This window comes from Falco punctatus, assembly GCF_963210335.1.
Source record: "Falco punctatus genome assembly, chromosome: 2".
Taxonomy (NCBI): Eukaryota; Metazoa; Chordata; class Aves; order Falconiformes; family Falconidae; genus Falco; species Falco punctatus.
The window spans coordinates 97662655-97676354 of NC_137581.1; the positions used below are offsets into that span (position 1 = coordinate 97662655).

At 38.4% G+C, this 13700-nt stretch overlaps 1 protein-coding gene across 5 annotated transcripts in view; it reads left to right on the forward strand.

Moving 5' to 3' along the window:
* Nucleotides 1–7043, forward strand: part of PNPLA4 (patatin like domain 4, phospholipase and triacylglycerol lipase) — a 28411-nt gene extending 21368 nt beyond the window's left edge. For all 5 annotated transcript variants that reach the window (XM_080377655.1, XM_080377653.1, XM_080377654.1 and 2 more), the window contains 2 exons: nucleotides 3940–4092; nucleotides 6216–7043. In XM_080377655.1, the coding sequence (XP_080233781.1) occupies nucleotides 3940–4092; nucleotides 6216–6347 (285 nt within the window). In that variant the 3' untranslated portion in view covers nucleotides 6348–7043. The remainder of the gene's footprint in view (nucleotides 1–3939; nucleotides 4093–6215) is intronic.
* The last annotated feature ends 6657 nt before the right edge of the window (nucleotides 7044–13700 follow it).

Below are 13700 nucleotides of genomic sequence, written 5' to 3' on the forward strand. Positions count from 1 at the left end.
GTTTGGGGATATTTATTTTTCTTTTGAGAAAGCTGCTGCCTGTAAATGTAGGTGACTTTCATTCTTTAGTCCAAAACACTCAGAGCGCAGTGAGAGCAAAAACCTTAGAATATCTCTTGCAATAGTATCGCCTTGGTGTGGAATAGTGGATAATGAGGATATGTGGGTGAGTAATAGGGGCCACAAAACGTGTGCTGTAGAGCCAGATACAAGACAGGTAACCTCATGATCCAGACATGGTAAGCACTGAAGTCAGTAAGATGGATTGGATATTGATTTGGCCCTGTGAGGCCACCTATCAAGTTGGTATCATATTCCAAGTTTCCCAAAAGCTTTACTGTAACAGGCCAATGTCCTGTCTGTCTGCATTTACACTACTTTCAGGGAGTAAATTCCTTAGGCCATATGGTCCATAACAGCATGGAATCAAGTTTACTCTCTGCTGGCCGCTCAAGTCTACTGGCCTTACCTGTGCTTCAGAACAGTTGATCTGAATCTTCTGTGGGCTACATACGTCACCTGCATACATATCACCAGGTCATCTGGGGGTGTTTTTAAAATGTATTTAAGTATGTTCTCAGAGGTACGTGATGTGCGGTATGTAAGGGAGTATGGTACACTTCTGATGGAATAGTGTCAGAAAATAGCCAAACTCATTGCTAGCCTGTCCATACTGTACTCCTCTTAAAGGGTGAACTCTAGGGTAAACTGTTTGCAGCATTGCACCTTAAGGGTTATTTTTAGGAAGAATACTTTTTGGGAATCATTTGGCTCAATGGAGTTAGCTAGCATACCTTTAGTATGTATGCTTGGAGGCTAGACTTCCGGAGGGAATAAGTGAAATTACATGGTAGCATAGACATAACATCAGTCAGTTCACAAGCATGTTTTCTTCTGGTCTGATGAACCTAAAAAAATCTGAAGGAAAAGAGAGTGTAAGATAACATCTAAGAATTTATAGACCTTAATGGTCTTAACCAGATTGGGCTAGTTTATTACGTGGTTTGGGGATTTAAGGTGTCTTTGGACTAGGCTTTCAATAACATCACAGCAGACCTGCTGCATGTGAAATTATCTTTCTTTGAGTTGGTTTGGTGTCCTCTGAACCTCTGGCAAGGTTAATTTTTAAACCAGATAAAGACCTGCAGGTGATTGAGTTGACTGTATCTATTTAAGAGGCTGTAGTTTGTGTCACTGTTGTTCTTAGTGAACAGCATTGTAAAAAAAAATCTACTGGTAAATGGGTAAATTCTGTTAGGTCCAGCCTTCATTCTCAATTTCATTGTCTGGTTTGGTTTTTGTTGCACACTCTTTCAGAACTTTCTCTGTCTTTGGACTGTACTTGCAAAAGAGAAACTAATTCAGAAGTTACCAGGAATGTGCTTCATCAGCTGAGAAGGACTTTTCAAGAATTGGTTAATGGAATTAAAAGAATCTGGAGCATTACATCTCTTTATTTGCAGCATATAAATGTTTTCTTTCAACTGTGTAACATGACGGACTGTGAAGCTAAAATATTTTTGACTAGTAAGCAGCTTCACCCAAATGCTTGAAAGAAAAAAAAATGGAGGGACATTGGCCAGTAGTAACAGAATCCACAAAAGGTAGTGCTTAATAAAAAGTATTGCCCTTGCCTTCATAAATGATTTAATTTTAAAATAAGTTGTAAAAGTACTAAGCTAGACTTGTGAAAGACATTAGCCATCTGCTATGGTGTCCAACGTGGCTTAGACAGGGACTCCACTGTTCTCACCATGGGAATCACAACAAAAGGCCACATAGTATTCCAGGGAACATGGCATATAAATCAATAATAAATGACTGTAGACACACACACAAAGTTGGTGTTAGAAATGTTAAGATATTTTGCTGCTTTACTTGCAGTTAAGACACCAAATGGTGTACTAGGAGTTTGAGAAATCTGAAAGGTATCTTTAAATGGTTTTGGTATTATTTTTTTCCTCCTTTTCTCAATCCTAAGCATTAAGAAATACAGAGTTTTGTTGTGGAAATTAAAGTAATTCAATGGTGAATTGTGGGTACCTGTATAAGCTAATGTCAAGAATCAAGCTCTGAAGCATATTATGAAATAATAGTGTTAGGGCCATATACACTACTGAATGTGAATGTTTGTAGATTATATTATAAGCTCAGGAGCATGACATTCACCTGAGAGAGTGAAGAAGTGGGGGTGGGGGGTGGGCAAAGCACATACCATTTGGGGTGGTGGCGATGTGTGTGTTCGCTATGTATTCATGTGTAAAATAGAGTAAATCCATGTATCACCAGGTATGGGACTTGACAGTGGAACAAGGGACAAGTGACAACAAACTCCTTTGGTTGCCTGAAGTCAAATGTGGCACTAGGAGAAATCTATACCTATAGAGTTAAAAGTACTTGTGCTTTAAGCAAGAGTAAAGGACACAGCTGAGAGGGATCTATACAAGCAAGTGATGACCTCAGAGAATCTCACGGACTTCTGAAGAGCAAACACTGTAACCTGAGATAATGCTCATTGTATAGCAGTCAGTACACTGAAAGCTAGTGCCTTGCTAACAGTTCGAAGACAAATTTAATGTTGTTGTCATAAATCAACTTCCCAGTAATATACTTTTTGTGGGAGATTTTATTATTCTTTTAAAACGTTTGTGACTAAATTCCTGTGGGTGTTTTCAAGAATATTATGGGGAATAGTTGCATTATTTTGCCATATTATGATGGCCACACATAATATTCTGTACAGTAGAAAAGTAATCTTCTGCTTGATTGGCGCTGAAGAGTACTGGTACAATTTGCCATTTATTTTTAGTGTTCTGTGTTAATGAAATTTGAAGATGATATCCTGGAGTATTTAGTTACCTCTGGGGAGGTCAAACCCTTAAACACTGATGTGAATCTTACAATTACAGCATTAGGTGTCTTTTATAATTAGTGGAGAAGAAAGCACTTTTTCAGCACAATTCAAATCAGATGTAAATACCTACTTTAGGATTAAGTGAATCACATGCTAGAAGTGGTTTTCTCCCTTGGCAGTAAAGGAAGTGTAGAATGACTCATTGTCTGTAGGATAAAGTTCGGTGAGATGCATCTGATCACTAGACCTCATATATGGTCAGTCAGTGCATCTAGCCAGTAGACTGATGTTGATTTTTGGGTTGTGTATGTAAGCACAGGAAGAAATACGAATGTATAAAATATATTGGCAAGAGATGTCACAACTGTCCCTGCTTATATTGGAATGGGCTTTTGTCTCTAGACTGCATTTAGAACCAAGAAATGGCTTTGTAAGAAAGAAATTGGTTGCTTTTGTTTTTTCTTTCTCATTCTTTCCTATACTCAGTTCCTGTAGCAGACTTGATGTCTGCTCCCTATTTTGTGCCACAGTTCTTAGCTCCTTTCCACCGTTACCCTCTGCTTTCCAGCTAATGCTGTCTTGTACTGTGTATGTAAGACAAGAGGCTCTGAGGAAGAAGAGAGGAGTCATGCTTGGTTTGGCTTGTAGAGTCAGTTTACATGCACATACAGATTGTCCAGCTCCTGGTTTGAATCAGAGTAATGTTTTAGAGGAGTATACATTTCTGATATGGTTCACATATAATAACAACAATCCTACTTTTTCATGTATATGTTGAGAAAAATTCTATATGCAGCATTTTATCATTAGATGAACTAATGAGCCTTTGCAGTAGCTTGGCAAATATATTACCCACATACTTACACATTATGTCAAATGCTCCTTGATTAAACACTCTGTGTGTACTTTGTCAGGTCCTTGATTTTTGTGCCTCTTACTCAAGCTTGTTCATGGTATTCCAAGAAGGAAACTCGTAAGCTTTGTTGAGGGTAGGATGGAGGAGGGAGGGAAAGGAAGGATGTAGTATTTGGTTATGATCATGCTGTGTTAAGGTTACTTTGAAAATATGTCGTTGTTTCCAATAGAAGTGGGTTGATGGTGGCCTTACCAATGGCCTTCCTATCTTTCCTGTTGGAAGAACTGTGACGGTTTCTCCCTTCAGCGGTCGATTAGATATCTGTCCACAGGATAAAGGACGTCTGGATCTTTATGTTAAATTTGCAAAACAAGATATAATGGTGAGTTGCTTGTTATTTAGTAACCTCAGAAGAAGAAAAGGTAGTTGTGCAGTTTAAGGTTAGCTTATTTTTGTCTGTTTTTTGTTTATATATCGACTTAATGTTTTGGCATTTTTTGTTTTGCAAATGGAGGTAAACTTTTAAACATAAAGGAAGGAATATGTAGAATAAAGAAGTTGGACAGTATTGATCTAGTACAAAACTGAACAAATTATCACAGGCTGTTGAATGTAAATAATCTAGGCTTGCTTTGGGGATCAGCTGTGTTTGGCTAGGCAGAGTGTTTATAGGAAAAAAATACAAATAAAGTCTTCTGTAAAATCCCTCAGGAGAGGCAACTTCAGAACATCCCATTATACTTACTGAAATCAGCTACTCTAATTGAATTTTAAATACAAGTTTAAGTCATACATTTGAAATGGTGTACATACAGGGGTCCTCAAACTTTTTTAAACAGGGGGCCGGCGCACGGATGCAGTGGCAGGCCGTCATCTGCAGCTGCTTGGTTTCCCCCCCCAGGCCCCGGCGGGGGGGCGGGGGGGTTCTGTAAATACCGGGGGCCGGATTGAGGACCCTGGGGGGCCATATCCGGCCCGTGGGCCGTAGTTTGAGGACCCCTAGTGTACAGTGACTTGTCACCTCATCGCTTGAAAGCTTATTTGTGACAACGCATTTCCAGAAGTTATTTTGTTAGATGTTATAGAAACACTTCTGTATATTGAAATACAGGCAAAGACTGATTTTTATGGCTGGCCTCCTTTTCATCGTTGACATTTCTGTCTTTGCAAGCTTTGTTGTCTCACAGACTTTAACCACAGTGCTGCTTCCTTTGACTTGATACAAGAAAATACTGAATACTGGTAGACCCAGCTGTTAACAAAAGTGCCTTAGGAAAAAAAAATGAAGATAGCGCTAATTGATACTTTTTTCTTAGTTTCTTTTAGACAGTTCCTAATAAGTGTTCTTAATTTAAGTAAAATCAGTGTCAGGTAATGTCATCCTAAATTGAACGAATTTCTGAATATTTATAATGTTTCACAGAGATTTTAAGCATGGTAGTACTTGATAAATGATCGAAAAGTATGATATTATTGATTTCATACATATTGAAAATTATGCAATTGTTTACATGTTGGTCGTGATTTATATAATATCTAGTGCATTTAAAGGAGGGAAAATGAGCTGGTGATTAGATTAGAGATTGTAAAGTAATTGCAGTTACATTGCTTCTAGGGTCATGCAAATTCAGACTTGTGCAGAATCTCAGGCAACTTTTTAAACTATTCCATTTGAAGCACTTTTAGCTTTTAGAGCTGTAAAAATGTGCACCAAGAATAAAAATTTTCCAGCAATACTCTAATCTACATGAAATGAAGAGTTTTCTGTCTTCCTTTAGCTGTATTGGAATGTGAACAGTTTTCTCTGTCTTTGAACTTCCTCCATCTATTGGTGTCAGAACTTGGAATAATTGCTTTCTTCAAATAGTGAGGATTATTTTGATATTGTTTTGCAAAATTGTGTAAAAAAAATAATAAATTAATCATATAAATGGAGTGTTCAGAACATTAATTAATTTTTTAATTTTGTTGTAAACAATTTAGTAATACATGTATTCAAGAGCAAAGTTCTGAAATCTTCTTACACCATCAAAGTGACCACTTGAGATGCTGAGTAGTTCTTAATTTGTTGGCAATACAAACTACATTTATATTCGTATGTTAAACATTTCCTGGGAATGTTCCCAAGAATGTGGTTGTTTGCACTAGTAAGCTGTCAAAATATTTCCTTGCACAAGTTTATCATGTGCCAGCTACCACTCTGCCAGACAGTTCTGGGAATGCTTCCAAAGTTAAAACGTTTCAGAAACTTTGGGCAGTTTTACAGGCAGTCTGTCTTGGAGGCTGTGAATTTAATAGCATATATGCAGACCATTTGTGCCAGTTTGTCTTGGTGCTCAGCAGTGTACCTGGACATGGTTAATTTACTAGTGTCGACATAGCCGTGCTAGTCTTTTGTTTTCACGTATGCTGCGTGAAACAGATGTGACAGAACAGATAGCAACACAGTCAAGTCTAGGTAAGTTGCTTTAATAAACTAATTTATAGCTTCTTGCTCTGTTGCAGCTGTCTCAGACCAATCTAGTAAGACTTAAGCAAGCTTTGTTCCCACCAAACCAGGAGGAAATGGAATTGTTATACCAAAATGGATTCGATGATGCTGTATTATTTTTACTGAAAGAAAACTGGTTTGAATAGATGGTACGTAGAAAATGAACAAAACCTGATGGCTGTCAAAACATGGCTACAGGCATCCTACAGGATCTCAGGGATTGTTGTCCTAATTCCTGTTCATGAAAATAAAAGGCCCAATGGAATTGCAACTGCTTTTTCTGAGAAAGTATCAGTTGCACTCCAAAGACCTGTATGAACATCTCAGAGTGGGAATTGTTCTTGCCTGGTAGTTGTTTTGAGGGGGTTTAGGCTTAGATCCATTTTGCTGCAGCTGAGGACTTGAATGTGGAATTTGTAAAAAGCCTGTGTTGCTGTAATTACAGAAGTTTGGAAAAGTCTTTCAATGTTACTTGAGAGAGAAATCAACATTGTACCATGAAAGATTACAATCTTTCATGGTACAATGTATTTCTTAATATAATAGTTGTGTGTGCTAATTGGATGCTTGCAATATTACTGATCACTACTACGTATCTTGCAGTGTTCTAAAGGGCTTGAATGCTTACCACGAGCCACAAGAAATAAAACATTTGCAACTCTTTTACTCTGATACGTGTATTTTTTAACACTAAAAGTATTTTGCCTTTTTCAGTGAATGTGGTCTTTCAAAATTTGAAATACTAGTTGAAATCTGTAACAGAAGTGTGATGTTTGAACATAAAAGTATGTTGTAAAGAAGGATGTAAGAAATTATTGTATTTACTAGGATTTCTGCCTCTGCTGAATAAAAAATATATTTTCTTGAAACTTTTGTCAAGAGCTCATTTCTGAATTTCTTGGAATGCTGTAACAACCTGATTATCTGCAAAAAACCCGACCCAGTCTATTGGAGAGATATTGAAGTGAGTCAGCAGGTAATGAACTCAGACTCATGTATCTTATTTTACCATTCGCCTTGCTTTGACTAAAGTGCAAGTTCAGGATCTTCAGACTTAATGCCTAAATGCTAAAATCCACAACCTTTTATTTAAAATGCAAAGAGTCTTGTCCTTGAGTGTGTGTTTTAAGTTTATTTCTTAATACTTAAAACCTGGAGATTGAATTAAAGATGTATGAAATTATAGAATTCCCCAAAACCCAGTGAAAATCTATGGAGGTGACAAATAAGGTTTTTTAAAAAGTATCTGCTTTAGCTGTTTGAAAGTGTCTTTAACACATAACCACCAGATTTATATTCATACGTAGGTTGCATCAGATTAAGATTCATGTGGCGGGAATTGAATTCTTATGTTACTGCTTTTTATTTTTAATGAAATTTTTAGAAGTGCTGATGTAAAACATCTTACTTTCATTTTAGAACAGCAACTCTTTCTAGATCCATGAGGTTCTGCATACAGTGAGAATGGGATAGCTTGCATGATTTCTGGGTCTGCAGGACAGCATTTTTGCATGTAAAACTGAATGTTACGTTTTTGCCACCAAGGGACCTGTGCCTGGCTCACTTGCATACTCGTACATGCAGAGGATAACTTTCAGCATGAATAGAAATAGTAGATAATGCTATATAAGAAATTGCTTTCTTTCACACTGATCTGCTAGGGCCGAAGTCTCAGATCCAATGGTAACACCTCTTCTGGCATTCTGGTATAAACTTGAAACAGCTTTTTTTCACTTAGTGTTCTGGGGGCTTGGAGCTACTCACAGGCTTTCAGAAACAATGTACATCTTCTAATTGATACTTTTCTGAGCAATAATGGTGCCATGTATATTTAGCAAGTCTGTACAAATCTTTTACCTGGATGCAGATTTTTAAGAGTTGCTTTTAAAGGAGGAGGTTATTGAATGCAAATTTCATTTACTGACGATGCACGTTGCTTTTGAGCATCAACACTGTCACAGTTTGCTATGCTCTTTAATCCATAAAAATCTGACTTCTTTCAGCATGTGTTAACGTTATCCACAGGAACATATGCATTATCATGTTTATTGAGCCCCAAGAACCACAGGTAATTGTCGCGATGGAGGGAAGACACAGTCACTCAGTATGAGTGATCAGCAGACTTCATTTATTGTCTCTTACAGTCACCTTTTATGCCTTCTTATAATTAGCTCATACATATTACAAAAGTTAAGCTCATTATTGGTTAGTTGCCTAAATACCAAGCCTGCCCCTAGTTTCTCTTCTGTAGTTATCTGTTCCCACCTGCAACATTCTTTTCCCACCGAAATCTTCCTGTTATTGTGTAACAAGGACAGCCAAAACCAGTGTATTTTGCTCTACTTCAGATAAGCTGAGAGCGATGTGCATTTTTGTCCAGCCAGCTGGACTATGTCTATGAGACCTTTTTCAGCTAGCCAGTTATCCACAGGTAATGTCAGTTGCTTCAGAAATTGACCTTCATAGGTTTATGATAGGATAATGTCAGATTTTTCAGGAAGAGTAAAATCATATTAATGAAGACATGTTCACTCTGATAAAGGTGAGGGGTTTTTTGTGTTGGAGCATAAAAGTTGAATGAGAACAGACGTGTTCAGAGTGGATGCTGCTGCATGTATACCAAGAGTCGAGATTTTTCAGTTACTGCCATTTTATAGATGTGTTTTGATTGTGTATGACCTACTCAAAGTAGAAGGATGCAAGTCTTTTTTCTCTTCAATTAGTCCTAAGGAAGCATAGTAAAGCATGTTCAGTATTGCATTATTTTCAGCCAGCTATGTCTAAGGCAGTGTTGTTTGTGTGAGAAATGGTATCTTGTTTGAAAAAGGGGGTATTATGTTATCAATTAGCATATTTGGGAAATATTTTCAAAAAGGAGATCAGGAGGATAGGCACAGTGTCTTTGTTTTATGTAAGAAGCCAAGGCTGCTTCTAAGCATTCAGGTTCTGTGAATACCACCCATTTCCCCAATCCCTCTGCTGTATGACCTTGAAACTATCAGCTGTAAAGTTTAAGGAAACCCATTTCTTCTAAGCAGAGTACATCTTTCCAGTAGAGATGCAGCCTTATTAAGAGTGAGTCTATTCGCTTTCTGGTTTAGTCTCCATAATTGCGTGAATTGGTTGTAATTTCTTTCTATTTATATTTGTAAACTTAAAAGCTTCTTAATCCAGTTTTGTGTTTAGGTCTGTATTTATTTACTAAACTCACTATTTCAATGTTTGAGCCTTGACAGAACTTTGATTGTAAAATCTCTAGTTTTAAGTGCATTTTCCATACCTGATAAAATAGCAGTGTGTTTGTTGCTGAAAGCGATCTAGAACAGATGTGGGAAATGTTTCTGGTGTTGCAGCCTGTTCCATTCATGTTCACTACGCTAATGAGGGGTAACCAAGGAATGTTTGCAAAGGTGGCTTCTGGGTTAGGAAGGCTAATAAGTACTTTTACTTGGGTCAGTCTGTTCCATAGGAAAACATCCCTTTTAGATAGTCTCCTGCCTGTCTTCATCTGTATTAGTACTAATCCTATACATACCTCGTCCCAGATTTCCTCATTGGACTATATATGGCTGCTTGTGTTCGTAACCTAATAATTTTTCTGTTTTAAATCTCTTCTTTGTATAGTCTTACTAGGCAATTACACGTCTATGTTTTTATTGGTTAAATACTTCCTATCTAAAAGAGAAACGGTGAGTAATCTTAACAAGATCAAAGTCAGAAAAATGCTTTAAGCTTCCATTTTTCCTCGTGAAGCTACAAATAAATCCTAGAAAATCTACTAATTATGAAAGAAAAAACATAGAAGTACCTCAAAGAGCCATGGAAGTCTGTCTTGAACCATTAGTATTCTTCATAATTAATGAAGTTATGGATGATTTTGTCCTGATTTTTTCTCTTTCCGACCCATGTTCATATGTAGCTAAATGCACACCTTGTGTCAGACAGGAGAAAGCTTAGTCCTGAAGTCAGTTTCCTTAACTTCACACAGTGACAACAGCTCAGCTGTTATCCTAAGAAGGCAGCAAACACAGGAGCTCATTCTACAGGGAAAAACTGGTACTCGCCTCTGGAAACTTGAGGCAGACCTAGTGCTGTGAAATTTGGACCCAGACCCTGGAAACCACCCTGATACTGGGAAACTTGTGGGATGAGGGAACACAGAAGAGAGGTGTTCCCTGTGAGCTCTTTTGCAAGCATGAATTGGTGATCCTCATAATTTCATTCCAAAGTGCAGTCACAGTCATAGAGCCTCCCAACAGGTAGCTCCTTGGATACACAGAGACTTGAGCTGCAGTTTTAACTTCCTATCCTGATATACTTGGACCAGGTAACAATCCCATGGTGGCTTTTTCTGTTGTGTTTTGTTTTGGTTGATGTTTTTGTTTGTTTGTTTTGTGTTTTTTTTTTTCACTGTTCATTCTAGTCTAATGTGGCTTTATCTTTTGTGATACTGTAATCAAATCAGTATCTTCTTGAGGCCTTTAGCGTGTGCTTGTAGCATGCTGTAGGTGTTCGAAAAGGAAACACTGCAGCTAGAGGCTTTTGGCATAGCATGCTGCCTTTACCTTATGTTGTCGTGCAAAAGAGCCTAAAGGCAGTTTTCACTTAAGTCTCCAGTTAAAACTTCAGTCTCTTTGAATGCCGAGGCAAAGAGAACAGCTTCACCTCTTTCTAGAGCTGTTTAGGAAGATCACTTCAGTGATTTACTTAATGGAATCTTTGAACTCATTCCTGCCTGGAAATTAGGTAGTGGTTGCGATGTTTCATTCAATTTAATGCTTGCATTCGTGAATTTCATAATTTTCCATGTTTCAGAAGTGCAGTGATTTTTTTTATCTGAACATGTCAATGCCCTGTCTAGGATATTCAGGGGTAATTCTGCCTTTTCCAATGGCTCTTGTTTTCCTAAAAAGACTCTGAACTCTGCTCTGACCTTCAGACCTTTGGTCACCTTTGTGTGTGGAGATTGGAAATGAAGACCACTAGAAGTATGCAACAAGTATTTTACTGGCTAATACAAATAGTAATTGGCTGGGACCTCAGGGCTAAGTGGTAATGTTTGTCATCCAGAAGTAGGAACTCCATGAATGTCTGATGCCTAGAGAGGTACTTTATTCCTTCAAGATCAGTGCTTCATATGAACATCAATACCCATCCTTTCTCCTATCTCATTCTTCATATGAACATCAATTTCAATCCTTTTTCCGATCCTCTTCGCATTCTCTAGAGAAACTATATGCTATTACTATATATTTTTCTGCAGTCCAATACTTCTATGAAGTGTTTTCAGTCCAGGTTTTGACACTAAATTTATTTATACGCAATACATCTTGAAATCTGTAATGTAATTACTAGTAAACTAGCTGAGTATATATTTAATAATCCTTAATGCCAGATGAAGTAATTACTATTAATAATTACTATTTCATTTTAGCTTGTCTGCATTTTTCCTGTCAGAGTATATGTTCAAGAGACTTGAAGGCAAACGTGAGCCCTACTAAAACTAGCAGGAGTTCTGTCTCCGGTTCCCAGAGGACTAAGGCTCCATCCTTCATATGTTAGGTCATGAACTTGAGGTTCTTGTTTCAAATCACTTGAAATTGAAGACATACACGTGGTCCAGAGGGACCTGCACAGGCTGGAAAACTGAGCTTAAGAGAATCTCATAAAGTTCAGCAAAGGGACTTGCAAGTCCCTGTATCTGCTTTGGATAGAAGGACCTAGAGGGTGTGGAGGAACAACAGACCATGAGGCAGCGATGTGCTTTCATGGCAAAGGTGTCCAACAGCATCCTGCCCTGCATTAAGCAGAGAATTGCCAGCAGTTCCAATGTGGCGATCCTTCGTCTTTACTCAGCAGTGGCTAGACCACATCTAGAGTGCTGGGCCCAGTTCTGGGTTCCCCAGTATGAGAAAGTTGTGGACTTAACTGGAGTAAGTCCACTGCAGGCCTAGGAAGATGATTAAGGACTGGAACAGCTGAGAGAGCTGGAGCTGTGTACCCTGGAGAAGAGAAAGCTTGGGGTCTTTTGTACCCCAATTTGTAGAAATACCTGTTGGGAACAAATGAAGGTAGAGCCAGGTTCTTTTCACTGTCCCAGTGTTCATAGGGACAGGACAAGAGGCAATGGGCATAGCCTGAAACACAGGAGGGTACAATTGAGTATCAGAAAACACGTTACTGTGAGAGTGACCAGGCACAGGAACAGGTTGCACAGAAAGGCTGTAGAGTCTTCCTCCTTGGAGATCCTCAAAAGATACCTGGACGTGATCCTGGGCAACTGGCTCTGTCTTACCCTGCTTGAATAGAGGTGCTGGAATACAAGATCTGCAGAGGTTCCATCTAACTGATGGTTCTGTGATTCTTTGACTTACTGTAGGATCATCATTTCATATAAATATTAATGTTCTTAACACCCCAATATGCATTTTTAAAAAGAAATGTTTAAGTTGAAAAAAGTGGTATTTCACATGTCTAATAGTAAGAATTGTTTGTATTTTAAGCTCATTCTGAATTCAGTCCTGATGTTTTATCCTATGCTAAGCTGCCATAAAAAAAAAAAAAAAGTGACCCTGTCAACTGCACCATGACAAAGAATATCTTTTTACTATCCTTATGTTGGTGTTAAGATGTTAGAACATACTTTAGAACCTATTACTTGTTTTCAGTCCCCCAGAACTTTCTGAATATTTTATCTTTCAGACTGGAGGTTTATGTCCAACTTCTTTAGAAACACTGTGTAGAAAATAGCTCAGTTGTTTCTGAGAAGCATGTGAAAAAGTGCAGAAGTCCTGTTGACTTTCATTTGAAGGGCCATTGGTCTGAAGTGGAGGCAGTGCTATAAAGAGGAAGGAAAACAACCCCATTTGACTATATGAGTTATCTGAATGAGATGCTTTTTAAATGCACCTTCTAGTTACGTGTGCTAGATTAGGTATGAGTTCTTGTCAATTTTGGCAAAATGCCAGATCTGGAAGGTTTCACTGGTGCACTGACCTCTCTGTGCTTCTTGTACTTGAAGGTGACTGGTTCAGTGACTGCTGCTGTCAGTGCTCTTTGCAGAACTGCATCTTTGATTCAGGTGGACTTCACACATTGTATTTTAAAGGATGGAATGGCTATTTCTGTCCTCTAAAGCACTGTATTCAATGTATAAACATTAGTGTTTTTAACCCCTTAATCACAGAGTCACAGAATGGTCAGGGTTGGAATGGACCTCTGGAGATCATCTAGTCTAACCCCCTGCTGAAGCAGGTTCACCTTCATCAGGTTGCACGGAGTCACCACCCAGGCAGGTTTTGAATGTCTCCAGAGAAGGAGACTCCACAGCCTCTCTGGGCAGCCTGTTCCAGGGCTCTGTCACCCTCAAAGTAAAGACTCTTTTCTTCCTATTCAGATGGAACTGCCTGTGTTGCAGTTTGTGCCCGTTGCCCCTTGTCCTGTCACTGGGCACCACTGAAAAGAGCCTGGCCCCATCCTCGACACTTGCCCTTAAAACA